This window comes from Cyprinodon variegatus, unplaced genomic scaffold, assembly GCF_000732505.1.
Source record: "Cyprinodon variegatus isolate N-32 unplaced genomic scaffold, C_variegatus-1.0 Scaffold413, whole genome shotgun sequence".
Lineage (NCBI taxonomy): Eukaryota > Metazoa > Chordata > Actinopteri > Cyprinodontiformes > Cyprinodontidae > Cyprinodon > Cyprinodon variegatus.
Genome location: NW_015150866.1, coordinates 151,158 through 173,433, shown reverse-complemented (window position 1 = coordinate 173,433; position 22,276 = coordinate 151,158). Strand labels below are relative to the sequence as shown.

The window sequence follows — 22,276 nt, the reverse complement described above, 5'->3', positions numbered from 1 at the left end:
CAGTTCGGTGCAAATTATATCTGATAAAATATATCTGACAAAATTGTTTTCATAAATGTTTTTTCTTTTTATAAAGCATTTTAAATGCCACAATAATCACATTTAATGAATTTTAATACCAATTAAGACTTAATTAAAAAAATTATAATTGAATGAGTATTAATGACCCATGGAAACCCTGTGAAATGATGATGGGGACTGTTCGTTGCCAGCAGCCTCTGACAAATACAGTCATAGGATTTATTTCCCATGTCATAGAAACTCTTTTTACCTTCACAAAAAGTATGAAAGAAATATGAAACGGTTTACAAGTATAATAAACCCATAATGTAACGTGAGGCTATATTGAGCACAGTTTCCTGCCGTAAGGGGGTGATATGCTCACAGAGGGTGCAGCTTGTTCACAGCCTCGTCTTCATGGGTTCTCTGCAGGTCCAGGTAGATTTTCTTCATCAGAGGAACACAGTACGCCTGGGCAATGTCCAGCTTCTCTGCTTTACTGATGCCGTACTCCTGAGAGGGAAAGTCACAAACGACCACAAAGATGCAAATATACATATTCTGTTGTGTTGTTTTTTTTTTTTTATCTAATAGAAGAAAAAAAAAGTTTTGGACAAAACCCAACAGGAAATTGACGTACCTGTGGGATGACTATGTCGGCCAGGGCGCGGGAGAGTCTGAAGAGCTCCAGCGTGTCCTCCAGCCCGACGGAGGCGTTGTGTTGGGAGTCGTACTTGATGCAGTCGTAGATGTCAGGGATCTTACTGATGTCGTAGCGTCCATTCTTCATGCGGAAGTCCCTCTCCAGTTTGGACCAGCGCTGCAACATCAACTCCAACGTCTCGCTGTGGTAAAGCTGTAAATCTGAAGGAAAAGGTTCTTTACTGTAACGCAGAATAGTTTCTTACAGAAAAAAAAGTATTCATTTTTTAAGGACACTCTTAAAACAAGATGGTTTCATGTCTTATCCTTTCAAATGTCAATAAAAAATGACAAAGATCACATTTTAAACTCTGCTCCCGGTGTTTGATTTGTGTAATTTATCATCATCAGGAAAAGTGTAAAACTTAGTGAACACTCAAAGTTAGCAATTTCTAGGTTGCAAAACACTAGTGTCTAGAAGGTGCAAAATCATCTAATGCGAAAATTTAGTCAAAATAAGTGAAATTAGCTGTTAATTTCACTGACACTATTTCTTAAATTTAGCTTCTAGTGTAAAGTTGGACAGTTAGATATGAACAGTCTTTGCTTATTATTAATCTGCTGTAGTTGGAACAAAAGAAAACTTTTACAAAACTTCAAGTCTAGTTGCCTAAACTGAACCTTTAAGCTCAACTATGAGCTGGATGACTGAGAATCTTCAGTTTTGTGTTCATTGTTTGTTTCCTGCTTCTCTCTTCCTTCTACTACGTTTTTTACCCACATGACAGTGCTTATTAAAGCTTTGTTGGCTTCGGGCGGTTTCATCTTTCCAATTAAGCTTGTGTGGAGACCTTATTAGACTTGGTGTGAATGTAGCATAAGGGCAGCCTTCTGATGTGCTTACCTGCAGACTTGGGGTCCTCCAGTCTCTTCCGAATCTGCGAAGTGAGGCTCTGAATGAGCGCATAGACCTTGTCGCAGGTTTTGACTGGATTCTCTATCACCTTCATGGAATTCACCAGTGAGGGACTGCCAGTTGGGGCCAACTGGACCACAACAGAAACATAGAATCATTAAAAAAAATGGGGCTATCTCAATTTTCTCAACCATTATTGGACAAATACCTTCTGATAGTCCTCTTGTGTAAACTCATGGTCACTCTGCATGATCTCATGCAGCCTGGCCTTCACCTTCTGCTGGCAGTCGGTCAGCGAGTCGCTGTCACTGTCCAGGAGTCCATTCATATTGGCACTCTTCACCATCTGCACCAGGATTGGTGTCAGTTCCCCCTCCAGAGCCAGCAGGCCCTGGACCAAAAACAAAGACGAATAAATAAAGAGCAGAGGGTTAGGTTTGCATAGACAAATCATTTACCATTAACTCTCTGAACAGCTGAGGCTGAAGAGTCTGGCTTTAGAGCTAATCATAGCACTGAAACAGCTCTGGTGAAAGTCAGTAATGATATTCTCATGGCCTCAGATAATGGACTTGTATCTGTGCTCGTCCTGTTGGATCTCAGTGCTGCATTCGATACAGTTGACCATAATATTATTTTAGAAAGACTTGAATACTTTGTAGGAATTAAAGGAACAGCACTAGACTGGTTTAGATCTGATCTATCTGATCGAATTCAGGTTGTTCACGTTAATAAGAAATCTTCCTCATGCTCAAAGGTTACCTGGAGCATCAGGAAGGTTTGCAAGCTCCTGAAAGCAAACAAAACAGAAGTTATAGTCTTTGGACCAGAGTCTTTGAAAAAGAAGCTGATTAGCCAGTCACTTCATTTGGATGGGATTAAACTGATTTCAGATAATAAAATAAAAGATCTTGGTGTTATCTTTGATCAGGACCTGTCATTTAAATCCCATATCATAGAGGTTTCTAGAATTTCCTTCCTTCATCTGAGGAATATTGCAAAAATTAGAAATCTCCTGTCCAGGGGTGATGCTGAGAAACTAGTCCATGCATTTGTTACTTCAAGGCTGGACTATTGTAATTCTTTACCATCAGGAAGTCCACAAACTGTAGTTAAAAGCCTTCAGCTGATCCAAAATGCTGCAGCCAGAGTTCTCATGAAAATGAAAAAGAGAGATCATATCTCTCCTATCCTGGCTTCTCTTCATTGGCTTCCTGTTAAATCCAGAATAGAATTTAAAATCCTCCTTCTCACATAGCCTTAAATGGCCAAGCTCCATCTGATATCAGAGATCTGATTGTTCCTTATGTTCCTAACAGAGCACTTCACTCTCAATCTCCAGGTTTACTAGTGGTTCCTAGAATTTCTAAAAGTAGAATGGGAGGCAGATCTTTTAGTTATCAGGCTCCTCTCCTGTGGAACCAACTACCAGTTTTAGTCCGTGAGGCAGACACCCTGTCTACTTTTAAGGCTAGGCTTAAAACTTTCCTTTTTGATAAAGCTTATAGTTAGAGTGGCTCAGGTTATCCTGAGCTATCTCTATAGTTATGCTGCTATAGGTGTAGCCTGCTGGAGGACATAGGGACCCCTTTTTCATCATTCTGCTTCATTCTCTCTCTATTCTACCACTCTACAGAATCTGTTACTTCAATCTCTAACGTTCTGCTCTCTCTGCTTTTTCTCATAGTAGCTTTGCCTCGTCTGTTCCTGTTTGGCTGTGTCTCCACCCTTTGAGTCAATGAGTCAATGCAATCAACTGGTTTTTCTTAGATAGAAAACTTTGAATCAATCTGACTGGATGATCTGGTTGAATTGTAAAGTGCCTTGAGATGACGTGTTGTGAATTGGTGCTATATGAATAAACTGAATTGAATTGAGTAGAAAATGTTGGCTTTAAATGGCTTAATTCAGCCTCCAAGAAACAGAGTCAAATCAATTTTTAGAAATGGCAATTTAGAATTAAGGAAAACGGAAAAACTATTGGATGGAAATAAAAGTGTGGAAGAACAGACGGGTCACTATTGAGGCTGAAGTCTTTCTGACCAATAGCAGGTGAAACTGAGCAGAACCAAACCGTTTGCTACTACTCTGTTTTTGTACATTTCAGTTTTTAGCAGATCTGCTGATAGCCATCAGGTCCACGAGGCCCTTTAGTGGCTTCCAGTGTTATTCTCTCAGAAATTTGATTTAAAGTAGAAAAATTGCTTAAATATTTAACCATTTTAGCAGATGTTGCATTTCTTGACTCTCTGTTTTGTTAGTTATAGAAGATGGAGGATAATCTTAGACAAGAGTATAAGAGTCTTACCAAGAGGCTTAGACATGTCTGTGCATTCCTTCAACATCTTGTCTGTAATTTCTTAAAGATTTGTAATGAAAATTTCTTCATCTTTGTAGCAATCAGAGATTGTGGCCTAATTATGCTCAGATATTTGACCACTCATCTATGCAGAAATAAACATTATTGAAAGTAATTGGTTTACAAGCCTTTGCTTTTCCATTACATTCTAGAAGCTTAATGTAGAACCTTTGGTTAGTGAACATAATGTATTTTCCTTCATAACCACCTACCTTTGCAAAAGCCGCAGCAGTCATCTGGACCCTGCCTTCGTCTGAGGCATAAATCTTTAGATCATGGCGGTAGGTGCTGTGCAGCCTCAGCAAGCCACAGCCAGGAAACCCTGCAAAGTCACCTGAAAGAATGTGCACAAATTAGACCACTACCTGTCTTGTTCGCAGCATTCAGACGTAAAGTAAGACATTTTTCAAAAGGGAGGGCTTAATCAGCAAAGAAATTTTGGAAGGCGAGAAAAAACGATGAAGTGTTGATTTCACCGTAAAATACCAAAGATTTCCCCAATAATATTAAACATTCGACAACTGAGCGGGTAGAGCATCACTTTCAGTTCAAATACAAAATTCTTTAACTAATTCCAATATTTCTAACAAAGCTTATTTTATCTAAAGAGAAATTGTGAGGTTTGAACCCCACACAAAAATGAAATGAAAGTGACTAAACACTGAGTACTCGCTCTCATCTGCACATTACATCAATAGTTTTACATTCATTCTTGTGCTAAGAAAACTTATCATGCATAACGTAAATCAATTTACTACAGTGCTTTGCCAAAATCTCATCATCTCTGACTTTATTTCATTTTGTTAGATAGTCCAATATAGCTTCATAACTGTAACATGGAAGGAAAATGACACCTTTACTTTGAAGAGCTTGATAGAATAGTTAAAACCAGTGCTATCAAATGCCTTTAGAAGTCACCATAAGGCCTGTGAGGTAAGATAGGACCAAATTGTATTTTGGGCTTAAGATGTCAAAGGAATGCATGAATAAGTCTAAGCCGCTGGTGTGTTGGGCCCAAAACAGAGCAGATTAAACACACACTAGCCTGTCAATGTAATGGGGTATAGCAAAGCCAGGCCTTATAGTTTCTTTGTGGTTGGGTTAATCTTGCCAGTTCTTGGTCAGGCCAAATCCAAATGAGTGATGCAAGCCCTCTGCCAGCAGAGGGATCCATAAGGGACTGGTGCTAAGAGAATCATTCAGCATTCATTGGAAGCCTCACAAACATGATTACCAGAGACATAACCTGGCTATGGGGAGAAGGATTGTCACCTCAATGCACGGTCTGGGCTCTGGAACCCAGATCCTTCAGGGAGGCTAGACTCTCTTTTACCCTGGAGTTGCTTGTAAGTTGAGGTGAAGGGCAAGGGTTGGTCAGCTTGTGTATAATCTTTAGGATGGGTGCTTCAGAAGTACTGTCACTGACCCATTATAGGAGCTACAGTTTTTTTTTCTCAGTAAATATATTTGTAGAGATGCTACTGACATGAAATTTTCATCAGATTTCAGTAACAACCCATGCAATCCATACATACAAAAAAATCAAATCATAGATGTCCAGGAATTAAGTTATGTGTAATAAAGTGGAAAAGCACAGGGCAAGAGTATTGAACATGTGAAGAAAGGGAGGTGCAAACAGGTATGGAAAGCCAAGAAACCTGCCGATGTTACCGACACCTGGTAAAAATTTAATGTGAAAAGCACCTCTACCAATATATTTACTGAGAAAAATAACCTGTAGCTCCTATAACTGGTCAGAGACAGTAATTCTGAGGCACCCTCCTAGAAAAATATATTTCCTGAGAAAAATGGTGGTGTGTTCAATAGTTGTGTCACTCGCTGTATCTAGCCTCTGTATAAGGAAAGCAAAAGTCTGCTCTGCATTGTAAGCGCCAAGTCAGACCTGTTTCCAGTCCGTGCTGGACCCTGGCAGGGTTCCTCTCTGCCACCGGTCATGCAAATAACTTTCATGGATGGTATTTCTAGATGCAGCCAAAGGGTCGACGGGTGTTTGGTTTGAGGACAAACAGATTTGGCTGGGCACTCCCTTTGTGTCAGCTCAGGTGACTCTGGCATCTGTTTCAGATTACACCTGGTCATCTCCTTTTGTAGATGTTTCAGGCACGTCCCACCAGAAGGAGGCCAAGGGGACAGCCTAGGACAAGCTGGAGGGACTTTTTCCTCTAGACTGGACATGAAATACCTCAGGCTTTTGTCATGGGGGGTAGATAGAGGTGGTGTCTGGGGAGAGGGATACTGGACATCTCCCCGGACAGATGCCTGCCCTCCTGTCCCATACAAGCAGAAGAAGAAGAGCACCGATACAAATCATCTTGTTCACTCAGACGTGACCTACTACTGTAAAGACAATAGTTATTATGGCGTATATGGTACACTCCATAAAACTGGTCTTTATACTAGTCTTCATACAACTTTGTAGAAAAGAAGGCCAAAGCAGTCCCCTTTTTCAATTTGCCACAAGACATTTGGGGGAAAAGATGCAAAAGAAGAGGTTCTCATTAGTAGAGACTAAAATTTTAACTGGTGGCTGAATTTATCTTCATCACAATAAGACTGTAGGCAATATTGTTCGAAAAACTTGCCTGGACTGCAGTTATTATTTAACTTCAGGCTCTTTATGGCTCTAGTAGATTTGGCAACTCTCGTTTGCAGCAGCATAAACAATAGAAACCATGTTACACAAGGCAGTAAATGTTTAACTACAATAAAGTACTTTCAAATCCAAAAAAACAGATGTCAGGGCACAGGCACGTTTTCAATAATAGCTGTAATGGAAATTACTATTATCTGTGGACATTGGACCAAAGCAGAAAGGGCATTTACACATCCCTTGTACCACTTTAAATGTGTTATCGGTGTTTGAGATAAAATATTTCACCCTCTCTCTCAGTCACCTTGGACAGCAATTCCCTTCATTCTATCTTCACTGCCTTATGTATCGCCAAAAAAATATATCCTCATGAACTGTGAAAATAAAAACAGTGCAAATATTAACCAGTACAGAGAAATTCTGTAAAATTATATTAATCTAGAGATAGCTGTTGCATCATTACTAAATCAATCTCTCTGGACACCTTTGATTGGCCACATTTCCTACTAGGAGTTTTCTGGCCTGTGGCTCGATCCCGTGTGGCACTGGGGCTGATTGGACGCATGTCTGGACTGTCTAGGTCTGGGGCTTCCCAAAGAGGGTCACTTGTGTTAGATGTGGGCCGGGTCGCTCCTGCTAGAGGGGCCATTGGGAGGCCCAGGTTAGGACTTCTGGAGGCTGGGTGAATGGTTTTCTGGGATCTGCATCGGCGCACATGGGTTACTGGCCTGGCGGTTGTGTCATGTCGGGGTTGATCTGGGGTGGATCTGGGGTCCATGAGGTGGCCTGCCCTAGGTTGGGATCCCTGCTTTGGGTTGGGGGTTAGGTTCAAGACCAATGTGCCACCTGTTTTTTGTGGACTGGCGCCTGCTATAGTGCCTAGCCTGCTCTGGGGTCCTTCAGAGCCCCAGCTGACATTGATGTTCCTTTCTACATCATCCTGGTGCTCTCCCCTAGAGGGTACACACTGTCAGTAAGGGGGTGGAGGGACACTGGAGAAGGGTGCTGTGCTAGACTAGTACACACTAGACATAGGCTCTTAGGGAAGAGATCATCACCAGGGTGGGTCCTCCCATGCTGGTGGTGGCCTATTCCCCAATTTTAATGAATATCCTAGTCAGCATCATTTATAACAGTTGCGAGACATGCATAGGTAGGGCATAAGGTTGGGCATACTTTGGGTAGGGGAGGTGGGTCAGCCTTTCTTGCTTTGCTTTCAAAGCTCACCTGTGGTTGCTGGAATACATTTAGACACTAAAGGCTGATTTATATTCAGAAACCAGGGCGTCTGCGTGTGTGTCCAAGTGAACGCAAATGTGCCCCCTGCCCCTTACCCAGACACTCTGGTGAACCTTTCCAAAATTGTAGGTGACCGAAGACAGTGCCGCAGACAGGAGGCATCCGAGTGGTCAAATCTACATCCGCTCTACACTATGCGCATTTCCTGTATGGTACTTCACTGGCTTGTTTTGATTGTATAACCGCCATTGTGGAAAACGACTCTTAAAGATGGACCATCTAGAAGAGCGAGGTGCGCAATAAGGCTGGGACCATTTCCAACTGGATCCTCGCTCTTTTTCATCCTCATGTCCCTCCGACCCCTTGACTCCTAGGCTCTCATCCCGGTGCACCAATGGTGTGACCGGCCGCCAGCGTAGCCCATTGGCTCACTACCATGGTCCCTTGGCCTACTGGGTAGGGCCCCTCAAGGACTGGGCCCCATTGGGATTTGGTCCCTCAGGGGTTGAGCTCCGCGTGCTCTCCTCTGCCCTTCCCTGGTGTATGCGGTCATTCCTATGTCTTCCCTCCTTGTGTGCCAGTGATCTAGGGTTCCTCTGAACATCTGGAGCTAGGATCACCTCTTTAAAGGTCCTCGGCCCTGTAGGGTGAGTCCGGCGCCACCCGCACCAGCTATTAAGCATATTTTCCCTCAGAATAAGCTTTGTAAATCCTTCATACAGGAGCATACCTACGCATACATGTCTGTTGTTTCCTTTTGCGGTTATGTTTTTATGTTTTCTTTCCCTTTTCATCTCATAGGTATGGAAGCAGACTTCTACTACTTTAGTAGTTACTTTATACCTTCTGTGTTCTCTATTTTTTTTGATTGGTTTTATTTTCTCCCTTTTTAGGCATTTTTTTACTGTCTCCCTTTAGTTCTTATACCCTTCGTCTTCATCGACAAAACACTTTGACTGGCAAAAAATAAAAAACAAAACAGGAACCCTACCCACCAATCCTCAAATTTGGGTGATGGCATCATGCATTGGGTGTGTCCTTCTTTGGACGGAACAGAAAAGCTGGTCAAAGTTTATGGGAAAATGGAGTTAAATTTCTAGAAGCCCTGGAGAAGAAAATTGCTTCAGTCCTCAAGAGACCTGATACTGGGCTTCACATTCTCTCCAGGGGAATGACAGCCATAACAAGAAGAGCTCATTTCAGATGTTATGGAGCAATGCACAGCTAGGTGTTGGAATAATGTAGTCAGAGTCCCGACTTAAATGAAGAACAGAATCTGAAGCTATCAAGAACATTTTTAAAGCAGTGCATCATTTTCCTTTCACTTTACACTTATGTACTATCTGGTTTACTATACAGAGAACTTACTAATGGCATTCAAGTGAATGCAACACAAAATATGGAAAGGTTTAAGGGGAACAAGCACTGTTGTAAGGCACTGGATCTCTAAAACCACATTTATGCTTCATATATTTTACTGTCTTTTAGAGCTAGTGGCTTAGATTACTCCATGATGATCGTTTTTAAATTCCCTATTGGATTTCGAACATGTTAGTGACTTGTCCTAACCTTGAATGCAGGGCTGAATGTAGACAAGCCCTCAGAAAAGCTAAACTGGGAAAAAACTGTAGGTAGAAGGCCTTAAGAGCACATTCACAATGGCACAAACAATCCACAGCAACCTTGATATTAAACAAACAGGAGTCGTCAAGTTGCCAAGTAAGATTAAACAAAAAAAAAAAAAATCACAATGAGGTAAGAAGGAATCAGAGCATGTTAGAGGACGGAGGGACGGACGCTCTTAGTGTGACAGCCAGGAAACCCTGGTCTTACCAAATTCAACAGGGGACTCGCAGCCACGGGATCGGTGATTACTGGCTAATAGTGTAAACATAGCAACAACAGGTAAGAAGAGAAGGGCAGAGTTAATGGACAGGACGTTATGGTGAACAGAAAAAGTATGAGAACAGTAGCTGGGATAAAGTGTTTCCTTTCTTTTCAGGGGAAAAAGGAAGCAACAAAAGAAGAGTTTGCATCTACATTTTGCCTACTTTTAGGTTGTCTTAGTAGCACTGGCAGTGTTCTGCATGCACTGTCAAAAAGCATTAGTAGCCTGAGCAAAAAATGAGCTAGACTGTCCAGTTAAAGGTTCCTGAAGTAATAAGAGCCAAAATAAAACCTTCATTCAAAGGAACGCCTCTTCAAACCGTCATAAGCTGTAGGTAACATGAAGAGGCTGGCGACAAGCGGCTCAGATTTCCTGGTAATTAAGAACAACTCTCATGTTTGCATCAGAACGTAAACATGCTCATGCACAAAATTTCTGTCTGTCTGTCTATCAAGCTATTCATCTATAAATAAATCTAAACTGAAAATGAAGTATAGCTACACAGAATAGTTCTTTATTTAATTTTTCCCAGGATTGTGTTTCTACCTCAAAGCTGCAATAAAGAGATTTTTTGTTATATAAATTGGCAAAAAAAAACTTTCATAAACTTAGTTTAGAAAGCATAATAAATAATAAATGCAAAATAAACTTGTGCGCACACTCACACACACAACTTGCTGCTGTCAATGAGGAGTAGGATGCAAAAAAAGCTGAATGAATTGTATGTATAGATTATACAACATTGTTTATCCACTGTTAAACATGCAATGTTAAAGAACAATGTTGCTGTTGTTTAGAGATTCTGACTAAATCCGTTGCAAATATTGAAGAATGAAACATGTTAAAAATAATTTTGCTTTTTTTTAATGTTAAGACAACCAAGTGTGCAATGCATGTGTTCGGAGAAATAACACTTCAGGTAAAACGTGATATTTAGGGGCACATGTAGCACACAGACCTAAACTTCTTAAGAAGAGAGACATTCTGGGGCAACAGCTGAATCTTTGTGCTACCTTGTCCTCCGGGGTACATGCAGCGAAAGGCCCTGCCCAGCTCCTCAGCCTGGACCCGGCCAGCAGGTGTCAGTTCCCCGCCCCACTTCAGCACCAGCTGCAGAGATGGACCGTCCTTCTTACAGTCTGAAAAGAACAGCATTAAGCTTCATTTTAAAAACTGATCCATGTAACCAATGAGCATTAAATGACACTTCTTAACAGCCTAAGACAAGTTATGTACACACAGAGTGTATAGAAAATGACATTTTGTTTATACAGCGGTCTGACAATGAATTAGCAGCAGTGATCAAATGTACACAGTGTGGGAGAAACATGGTGCAAAAAGGCATTGATGTGGAAGGTTCAGAGCACTGCAAAAATAAATAGATGTGGTGCAGAATGCAGTAAAATAAATTAAAGTTGAGTTCTATTTTGAAGATTCACCATGTAGTACAAGTAGGATGTTATCAGTGTGATGCAGAGTCTGGATTTATGAAATGATTTAGAGTTTTTCAACAGTCTGATAGCAGTGGGGAAAAGCTGTTACATAACCTGCTGGACCTGCATCGGACGCTGTGAAGCCCCTTTACAGAGGGCAGCAGGGAGAACAGTCCATGGTGGGGGGTGAGGGGTCATTGATGATGTTACGGGCTCGGGACTCGCAGCGCTGAGATGAAATGTCTTTAATGGAGGGAAGAGGAGCCCCCATGATCCTCTCTGCTGTTCTCATCTTCTTCCAGTCTGAGGCGTTGCAGCCTCCACACCACACAGTGAGACAGCTGGTCAGAACGCTCTCTGTGGTGCTTCTGGAGAAGGTGGGGAACGGGTGGGCCCGCTTCTGGGCCCTTTTGACCAGTGAGGTGGTGTTTCCAGTCCAGGTGAGGGTGTCTGTGATGTGAACCCACAGGAATTTGGTGCTGTTGACCACCTCTACAGCTGAGTTGTTGATCAGCAGAGGAGGCCGGTTCTTACTGAAATTGACGATGATCTCCTTCATCTTCTCCATGTTCAGGATCAGGCTGTTATCTCTGCTCCACCAGCTGCTCCACCTCCTCTCTGTAGTTCTGGTCGTTGTCATCACTAATGAGGCCCACCACCGTGGTGTCGTCTGCAAACTTCACCATGTGATTGGTGGTGAACCTGGGGACGTAGTCGTGTGTCATCAGGATGAACAGCAGGGGGCTCAGGAGGCAGCCCTGAGGGGTGCCTGTGCTTTCGATGATGACATCAGAGGTGTTCTGTCCGACCCGGACTGACTGAGGTCTGTTAGTGAGGAAGTCTAGCAGCTAATAGCAGAGGGGTGTATTGAATCCCAGCTGTCCCAGTTTGCCCATCAGATGCTGTGGGATGATGGTGTTGAAAGCTGAACTGAAGTCCAGGAACAGCATCCGCACGTGGGTGTTCTTCTCCTCCAGGTGTGCCAGGCTCAGGTGGAGAGCTGCAGAGATGGCGTCCTCAGTGGTCGGTTCATACAGTAAAACTGCCTTGATGAAGTGATATTGTTTCTGAGTGAATCATATTTCAACAGGCTGGGAGAGATCAAAGCTGGACTACTTTAAATAAGCCAAAAGTCTTTCTTTGTCAAGTAATGATCTATTTTGCCGTTCATTTTCAGTTTGGTGTTAACTTTAATGACGACCTTAACCTCTTAACATCCACCTCATTTTGGGTAATCCTCACCTATTTTGCTCACCCAAATGGAAAAGCCAATAACTTAGGAACTGTAAGCCCAAATTACATGTGCAATACATTATTTGTATTGCACATCCTCTAGTTTCCTAATATATTAATTAAAATCAGGTGACTAGAACACAGACCAACCTGCATCAGTTCAAACATGACTCAAAGTTGTTTGTTTTTTATTCTCGGAAATGATAGGTCTTTTTTGAACAGCAGTTATAAAGACATTCTTGAGAAAAGGCAGGTTTTATTGTATTATATTTGTACTACATCATGTCAACCACAAATGCAGGAAATGTCAGACCTCTAGCTATAGCAGTTCCAGAGCTGTGGGGTTTGGAACATTTGGTGTCAGCTTGGAGCTGCGTGCAATGGCTCCATCTGCTGGTAAAAATTATACCGGTGGAATTTTATGCATTCTGAGATATTACCCCCACTTAAACTCCACCAGGTCACCGGTTTTAAGAGGTTAATGGCCATAGAAGAGGCCATTTGGTAGGAGTGGATCTAGAGGTAGTGGAATATGTAGAGGTTTTGCAGGAACATATCCCATGCCTGGTTCACAGGGAAAGACAAGCAGGCTGATTTTCACCCAATTTAGGTGGTGTTTGGTTTCCTGTTTGACATCTCAATGTTCGTGCATGGCAACTGTTTGTGCGTGAAGTGTTGTCGTCCAGGTGGAAGGTCCAGGACACGTTGGAGGGACCATGTCTCTGAGCTGGCCTGATGTCTCCTCTGGGTTCCCCCAGAGCAGATGGAGGAAGTGTGTGTGGATCGGGAAGTCTGGGCCTCTTTGCTTAGACTGCTGCCTCTGCGACCCAGCGCCGGATAAGCGGAAGAAAATTAATGAATGAATTAATCTGCTTAGGCAGACCTTCTTTCAGTGTTGTAATGCAAATGTCATCCAGAAGAGGGAGCTGTTCTTCCTACACAATGATTGTAGTTGAAAATGAAGTGGAGGCTAACCACAACAGACACAAATGATTCAGACAATCCTATTTTTGACTTTATTGGGCTTAAACCCTTCACTTTTGATCAAGCTTATAGAGTGGCACAGCTATCTCTAGCGAACACCACAATGCAAGTCAAAGACTCCCCGTAATCAGCTGGGTTTCCTTTAATATAAAACTTCCAACCAATCTTATTTGATGATCTGATTAATTCGTCTCAGTATGTGAAATGATGTGTGCTTTAAATGAACTGAAGTAGAATTAAATTGGACAGCCAACAGAAACCCAACAGTAAATGTAGCTTTTGCTAATTTCTACCTTCTTCCTCGCTGGAGGCTTTAGGCTGGCCGTTCCGGAGGTAGGTCAGCTGGACCTTCCTGTTGATACCAGAGAAATGGCCATACCTGAAAAAAAACAGCAAACAGCCAAAAAGGTTTGAACAAAGACTTGGCAAAGATCTGAATCTGTCTCATCTGTTTTCATGTACCACACTAAACACACATCTAGGCTCCAATCCAAGGTTCTTACAACACAAGCTTAAAACCATCAAAAGAACAAAGCAACAGCCTTCAGATGTGACATACAGATAATCCACATCATGGCTAATACCAGTATTAAAGCTAAACTCCAGACATGACCTTAGTGGGAAAAATCAATGTAAGCTGGTATTAATGAACGCTGCATTCTGCAGGGCTGACTGAGGACGACTTGCTGTTCGCTAAGAGGTCAGGTAAGTGAGCAGGGATCTGAGAAAGCCATTTTATTTTCTAAGCCATAGAGATAAATGCGTTTTAAATGCGAGCCACTACATCAACTAAGTATTTAATCTGCACCACCTTTGCTCAGAATTTTGCTTTGAAATTTCTTTGCAGTTCAGCTTCAGATTTTGTGAAGAGGGTGTTTGAGAAAATAGTGAAAAAAAGAAATGACACTAATGATGTGCTGGTAGAAGTGTGTCAAACGAGGTCAGCCAGCGTGAACCTGCCTTCTTTATGCATCAGTTCACTTGTCTCCACTCATTCTGATAAAGACCTTCAGTCACCAACACAACTGGAACAAAGGTGACTGACAAGAGGTTGATATTTCTTAGTGAAACAGTCCAGTGATCTGGATTAAGATATTTCACAAGCATCCTCTTTTTTTCTCTATTCAAATGAAATTCTGTTTAGGTATGGTTTGAGCTTTAGCAGACTTTGCAGTGCAAAGTCTGCTAAAGCTCTTTAAAAGACTCAACAACTTATTACCGTAATTAACTCCTGAAGCCAACCTTTGGGAATGAGATGATTCCATGAAAGGTCCATAAATCTGATAGATCACCACAGAGGTGGGTGTTATACCCAACAATTGTACTAACAAAAACTTAACTATTTCAGCACATTTTTACGTATTTGGTTAAAAAAAAAAAAAAGTTTACTTAAATACTGAGACGCTCATAACATCTGATACTCAAAATGAATTCATAAAAACAAAACAAAATGTAAAATGATGGGTGAATTCTGGTCATTTTAAGACTATAATGAAATGATTACAATTGCAGACAGAGGAAACACTTTTCCAAACCAATTTTTAAACATAAAACTTATAATCCCAGTTCTTCCAGAATCAATATTTACTTTTTAGTGTATATTAGCTTGACCACCAATAAGCTCGTGTACGAAAACGTAACGTAAATTTTGTCATGAACATTAAATGTTTGTCTTTTTCTGGAGCACTTTTTATACAACATTTTTTCTTATTTAGTGAAGTTATTCATGATGGCTGGAGTAGCAAAACATTTTACTCAAGTAAAGGTAAAGATATTTTATATAGATATTACAGAAGTAAAAGTAAAAAGTATTGTGCAATAAAACTACTCCTAACAGTATATTTTTATCAAAAGTTCCTGAAGTAAAAGTAGCTGAGTAAACGCTACTAGTTACTACCTACCTCTGCCTTGGATGTCCTTTAATCCAACCCGTCCATCCAGAATACTTCCAGCTCGCCTCCACTGTGGCTACCAATCCTATTCATTCAACTTTCTGCCTCACTCACCAACACATCTATTTCTGCCTCAGTTATGCTGCACTTTTTGGCACCGTCTTTGCTACCGTTGTCATTGGTAACCAATAAATTAAATGGAACAGTTCGCTCATTTAAATAGACATTGGCCATTTCTCAGTATGCGTACTGGTGCGTTCTCATGGGCTAGTGTACTTGAAAAACATAATCAGCCTCAGTCCTAGTACTGTTCCAATTCACAAGAACAGGAAGACAGAGAGCGGAAAAAGTCCCCGGATGCTGTTCTCGCCCCTCCCTCTTTACGATTGACAGCTGTCCCAGCATGCACTGCAGCAGCAGCTTCAATTGGAGCGCTCACAGAGCTCAGAGTTTCAAGTTAAAAGTTCTTTTTTCTGTCGCTGTTGTTCTATATAAATATGTTTTAAGATCATTTTAGGCCAGAACATTATACTTTTAAGCGTCACTATACGGCCTATTTACTGATTTAGTGTGTAATTTTAAAGAAAAGTTTCTGAGAGGACCGCAGCAACCAGTGGAGCTCCGAGGCTAACAGCAGCCAGGTGAACGTTAGCCCGTCTGCAGCAGCCCCGTCTCTGGATATCCGTCTGTGAGTACCACTGGCTCTGATGGCGATTTTAATTGTCTTATTTGGCAAACTGTTAAATTGATTGGTGTTTATCTGACTGTGTTCATTAATATTCCCCCACTAGATGAAAAAAGTAAGATTTTTTTTTTACATCTAGAGACCATTAATAACACTAGGAATACTCTAATCTTTATATTGGAGAAACCAAACAACCTCTCCACAGACTCATGGCCAAACACACGAAGAGCCTCCATGGGAGAAGACTCTGCGGTACATCTACACCTTATGGACAAAGGACATTCTTTAGAGGACCAGAATGTTCACATTTTGGACAAAGAAAATAGGTGGTATACGAGGGGCTTGTTGGAAGCAATTTATATTAAGAAAGAAAAAATAACTTTAAGCAGAGGGGGGTTGACAAAAACTACGATGCAGCGATAGAGTTGATTCCTTTCCACCATCATCGCACCCAACCCCTGTACAGGAGAGCGAAGACCTCGCCTATTCAGCCAGGCCAACTATTCCCTTTAACGACCTTCTTTCAGAGACAAAGACAGGTATGGGGCATTGCAGGCTAACAAAAGACGCCCATTCCAAAAGGGTGGACCTGTTCGTCCATTCAATTTGCATGTTTTCAAAACAAAAACAAGGCTTTGTTGGGCTACTGTATAAAACCTCGAACTAAACGCTATTCCTGACATTTTGAACTGACAAAGCTTCCTGAACGGGAAGCGAAACATCTTCAAACTTGGAAACTAAGTCCAGTGGATTGTTTTTCATTTTCTTTTTTTGGAATAGGAGGTGAAATGCAGCTCCAGACGAGCTGAGCTTGTGGTGACGTCACAAGTATGCTTCTGTTCCAACAGACCCATATTTATGCTGCATCTTCCCGTTCACACTTTCCTGTGTTATTTTCAAGAACATACTTGGCCAGGACATGAGTCCGTAATCGCGTTCTTGTGAATTGAGAAACAGCTGATGACAGTGATGCTCTTTTGCATGCAGCATTCATGGCTAACAGTTGGGTTTGTGCGTAACCAAGGTTCTATTAATCAGGATCCTAAATAATGTTTTATAAATGAAGCTACAGGACCTTTAAGGAAAAGTGTGACATTAAGGAAATCATAATGTATTACTGTGAACTGTTGGAGGGCTTAAAAATTTATAGAAGATGGTCGTAATCTAAAACAACTCACTGAAGAAACTCCTTTAATGTAACTCACAGCAACATCTTATTTCTTTGGCATTAATGTTGAACTGAACTGAAAGTCCCTGCAATGGAAAAGAGGCTAATGGGACAATAAAAGCGGAATGGGGGCCGATGATAGACAGGGGGACGACAACTTTAGGAGATTTAGAGTCCGGCTGATGTGTGATGAGGGCAGCATGCACATTAAGGAGTGAACCACACTGATCTGCACACGCAGAAACACAGTGAAACCATCGTTTGACTGTGTATGAGTCAATCATTAAAAGACTAAAATAAATGGGAGTTTAGAGAAAATTATACATGAAGTGTACAAAACATTAGCAATGCTCGCTACTTTCATCATAATATTCTATGAATAAGCTTTAAAAAATGTGAAAAATCCTTTTTATGGGTGGAATCTGAACATTTACAGCTTTTTGGCCAAACTTGTCTCTGGTAAAGCAACTTTAAAATGTTCCTAATGCTTTGTACACTCAGATTATATTAACTAAAAGGAGAGGAGGGAGGCAAAACCTCATCCTTAAAGAAGGGAGAGGGTGCGTACTGATTCTCATTCAAGCTGGATTCCCTTGTGGAGAAAGAGAAGGACGGATGGGAAGGCCGGAGGAGAAAGGGACAAAGGGGGAGGAGAAGAAAAACAAAACAGACAGTTAAAGTCAAGATGACAGGATGGCGTTTCCATGGTGTTTGGTGGTGAGAGTGAAAAGGATGAAGAGTTGAAAGGTGATCCATAGATGAGCAATCTGCAAACCAACAAAGTTCCCAGAAGCGTGATAAAGGTATGGTGTGTGTTTGGCTCACATTTCCAGCACCGTCTTGAGTTGCTCCAGCTTGGATTTCTTCTCCTCGATCTCACAGTCGTTGTGCTGGCCCAGTTCAACCAGCAGCAGGCGGGCGATATCCAGCACTTCCTGGAATCACAGTGGCTCTTATCCGTAACTAAAGACTTATCTTTGACTTCTCTGTCCAGAACAAACAATCCCTCTGCGCAGGATTAGATAGTGTAGTCTCATGTGGAAACACAGAGAAACATTTACTCTGAAAATAAACATCAGAAACTCTGAGGAAAAGGATATTAAGAATGTTATAAACCTGAACGACTGGATTCATTTTAACTGTCGTCTCTCCTGAGTGGAACAATAAGACATTTTATAAAGTTAAAATAAAACTGGGGGAAAATTATACCTTCCAATATATGCAGTAGCTCTAAAAATGTACTTTGGTAAATGTTTCTATAATAAGAAAAAACTGATTTTTATTAATCATTTACTGAAGAAAAAGGCTGTTAATTAAAATGAAATCAATTAGCCAGAATAAGGCTGTACCAAGAGTTTTGTCATTTGCATTTTTTGGCTGAAGGCATTATTCAGTGAGAGGAAAAAATGTATTGAATTAATCGTGACTAATTTAGTAATTGGCAGGAGAGACTGAGAAGGTGAAGATACGTGTCAATAGGAAAAGAAAAAGTGAGCTGAAGATTTTTGGTATGATTTTAAATGCGAGCAAATACATCAACTAATACATCCTAATTAAAGGTGTTGTAGAAGATCTTGGAAAATTTGTTCCAGCAAGCTATATTTTTGGACATAAACAACATTGCCTTCAGTCCACCCTTCGCAACCACGCCTTCAAAACACATGAACGCGCACACTGTCTGCAGCGTGTCTAGAGCAGCAGGAGCAGCCAGTCACTGATCTCAGAGCTGGCAGGGAGACAAGCAGCACTGATGATGCAGAGCGCTGTGATCACTCCTCTGAAACAGTTAATTAACGTCTTCATTAACTTAAAATGCTGAAATCTGCCAGCAAAACATGTTCGCTTTTATTATCCTGGTGCCTGCAGCTTGGATTGTGTACATGAAAACCGCCTTCCAGCCGCTGCGGCAAACCGCGAGGAGGCGACGGGGCCATAGGCTGCTGTTGAATGGGATTCCCAGTGACAGCGCACGGCCGGTATGTGGGGGTCTTAGCGGCTCCCACAGAGATAATCTTTGAAGGCACGATGGTAACCTGGATGAACTGACTGCACTGACAATGTTTTCAGGTGGACTTTCTCACTTCAAAATAAATTCAAACTACTTTTTACCCACTGCTCCCAGCAAATATAGCGGCCATTGTTACAAGCAAAGAAAGGATAGGGTAGCTCCGCCCAACGCGCATCAGACCCACTATTCCACCACGCAACTAGAGCAGCTAATATACTCCAGCCACGCATCAGAACTAAAGCATCAAAAATAAAGCAGCATCTTTTTTGTTGCTTTAGGTGTGAACGTAGCATAACAGTGGCTAGCTTCCAGCCATGGCGTCCTGCACGAGCATTGGGGTCGATTTGTTCATGTGTCAGGGTACGCCCACAGGTGGGACAAGCTGACAACCACGAATGATGTGTCAGGAACCAATAGTGTACAGCGGACTGTCTTTTGTGATTGGTCGGAGTTATTCATTGATTTTTCACTGTAGCAGGGACCATTTATTTTAGTTTCACTTCCAGACCTTCTGTTTCACTGCTTCCTAAGTGGCTGCGGAGAGATTTTCAAGCCACATGGTAAAAATGCGTCAGAAAAGATCTCCTACTGCGCCTTTAAGGAATATTATTTCATCCGCATCACCATTGCTCACAGTGTGAACCTGCCTTCTTCATGCATCAGTTCACATGTCCTCACTTTCTTCATTTACTGAAGAAACAGGCTGTTAATCAAAATGAAATCAATTAGCCTGAATAAGTCTGTCCTCAGAGTTTAACATTTTGTATTAAGGCATAATTTAGTGAGAGGAAATAATTCATTGGATTAATCGTGATTAATTGATTATTGAAATAATCGTCAATTAATTTAGTAACTGATTAATTGTTAAGTGGAGTATAGAGGCTGTAAAACGTGTCTGAAGCTCACAGAGCGATACACCTTGAGGAGCTGTTATACTAACATTGTGAAAAAGAAATATACAATATTTTGCATTTAAGATTAAAAAAAAAATCTTTTCCATCCAGAAATTCTCTTGTGGAGAAGTTTTAGTTTTACACGATTTGTTTAATAAATTATTATTTTAAATAAAGGCAACCTTCTGCTATTCAATTAAAAAAAATAATTGAAAGATTAATTGTTTTGCTAATTAATGAGCAAAATGAGACTGAGGCCCAATACCAAACCGCCCCTAAACGTTAACCCTCCGTATATGCATTACTGCGGAGGGTACGCCTCCTTAAGTGCCTTCACTAACCACATAGTGGGTAGGGGGAGTGGACCGTTAAGCCTTTAATAGCAAGTCTGCATCAGTTGAGTTTAAATGTTCGATTTTATGTTAGCTTGCGCCGCAGAGCTAAAGGCAAGCACACGCAGCAACACTGTGTTGCCATAGAAACGACTGCTCTCCTTTTCTGTTGAAGGGAAAAAAGCCGTCCCATTCTTGTTTATACTCCCCCCACCTTCAACCAAGGCATCTTCTACAGCTGTGAGTGAGACTTCAATAGGAGTGATACCTGATAGTGAAGTGTTAGTGCTTAGGGGGCAGTTTGGGATTCAGCCTGAAACAGATCTGGTAGTTGCAAGAAGTCAGTTAGCAATTTCCACCAGTATGCTCCACACGCATCTCCTACATTCTTCACTTCTAAACTAAGATCTGGGGCAACCCAAAACACCCAGGACCGGTGTAGGTACAAGATCGGCTCGGGGCCCTGCCCCTTCTCATGACGTCAATATATGGCAAATCCACCCGGTACAAACTGTATTAAACCCTTTTCTTAAGGATCAACCCTCTTTTGGAGTCTCAACATATTATTACTTATATTGGCTATTATTTTATATTTCATTGGCGATTTAAAGTAAGCAAAAGTAGAAAACAATCACTGACAGTCTTAAAGGAAAGTACTGCGTTCTAAGACAGACGGAGCTCTGCCATTTAATAAGGTGACAAAAAAAGTGTCTGCTTTTTATTATTTTTTATTAAGATCTGAGGGCAGAGGAGGACAAATGGAGCATCTTAAAAAATAAGTTTTGCAGAGATTATAGACAAACCAGTTATTTTACTTGTAGAAAACGAACGGTCGTTCTTGAAACGAATGTAAAAGTAGTGTAGTTGAATATGGCTAACTGTCTGATAGGGATGGGAATCGAAAACCGGTTCCTGTTCAGAACCAGTTCTGTGTGTTCCAATTCCATGGCACCATTTGGCAGCTTGCTTAACGGTTCTCTTAACGGTTCCAGGCAGCACCAGAGCCTAGCCATGGGCAGCACGACCTACATCACATTTTCTACGTAAGTTACGTCACGTTTTTTTATGCAAGTTACGCACAAGGCATTCAGTAAGCAAGTACGACGTGACCAGGCATAAGTCTAGAAAAGCAATACAAAAAAAATGGCGCCCCATCGGGTAAAGCGATCGAAGGTTTGGATATAAAGTGGCAATAACATCCGCGGGAGGAAATGCATCCAACATGCAGAAACACCTGCGCACACAACATGGCATACATTTCAACTAATGCTATGTTTCTGATGCTTCCAGACAGAAGCTAAAGTTACGACCAGCATTGAAGGCAACTCTGGTGGTTAGTAGCTAGTTTTATATCACTGGCTGTGCTTAATGTGGTTCCTAGTAAATCAGATGCCATTTCTGGAAATAAACCAGTTTCCTACCTCTCTTTGGAGTTATTAAACATGCTACGAAGTTACTCCGCAGTTCAGGGAGCGAGAAAAAGATGACGCTTGTTTATTTAAATCAGGGGGAGACCCCCCCCCCCTCCCCTAATTGACATTCATGCACTATTTTTGTTATTGGTAACTTCATTATCGGCCCCGCTGCTCCCCCTCTCTGCACGCCACGTATCACTTTACTTGGATTTATCACTTTACTTGGTTTGAGTTTTACATATATATATATAAAAATATAAAAAAAATGTAACTAGAGCGTGTAACAAAAGTAATTTCCCTCTGGGATTAGTAATTGATGCTGGAGATCGGCCTGTTTGGCTGTGTGTTTCCTGGACGGGGCCGCCTTTTACAGCTGCTTTTTGTGTCTCTGCTTCTGTCTCCTTGAACCCCAGTCGGCCTCAGTAGATGGCTGCTCACACTGACCCTGGTTCTGCTGGAGGTTTCTTCCTGTTCAAAGGGAGTTTTTCCTCTCCACTGTCGCTACAAGCATGCTTAGTGTGAGGGACTGTATTAGAGTCAATGAGTCAATGCAATCAACTGGTTTTTCTTAGATAGAA

At 41.5% G+C, this 22,276-nt stretch overlaps 1 protein-coding gene across 1 annotated transcript in view; it reads right to left on the bottom strand.

Annotated features, from left to right (window-relative positions):
* The window catches only part of LOC107093202 (inositol hexakisphosphate and diphosphoinositol-pentakisphosphate kinase 1-like), an 80,232-nt gene that overhangs the window by 37,174 nt on the left and 20,782 nt on the right, over window positions 1-22,276 (bottom strand). The window contains exons 11-18 of the mRNA XM_015388088.1: window positions 17,876-17,985; window positions 13,599-13,684; window positions 10,669-10,794; window positions 4,130-4,251; window positions 1,767-1,949; window positions 1,547-1,688; window positions 641-864; window positions 386-513 (exon numbers count right to left, since the gene is read on the bottom strand). Of these exons, the coding sequence (XP_015243574.1) occupies window positions 386-513; window positions 641-864; window positions 1,547-1,688; window positions 1,767-1,949; window positions 4,130-4,251; window positions 10,669-10,794; window positions 13,599-13,684; window positions 17,876-17,985 (1,121 nt within the window). The remainder of the gene's footprint in view (window positions 1-385; window positions 514-640; window positions 865-1,546; window positions 1,689-1,766; window positions 1,950-4,129; window positions 4,252-10,668; window positions 10,795-13,598; window positions 13,685-17,875; window positions 17,986-22,276) is intronic.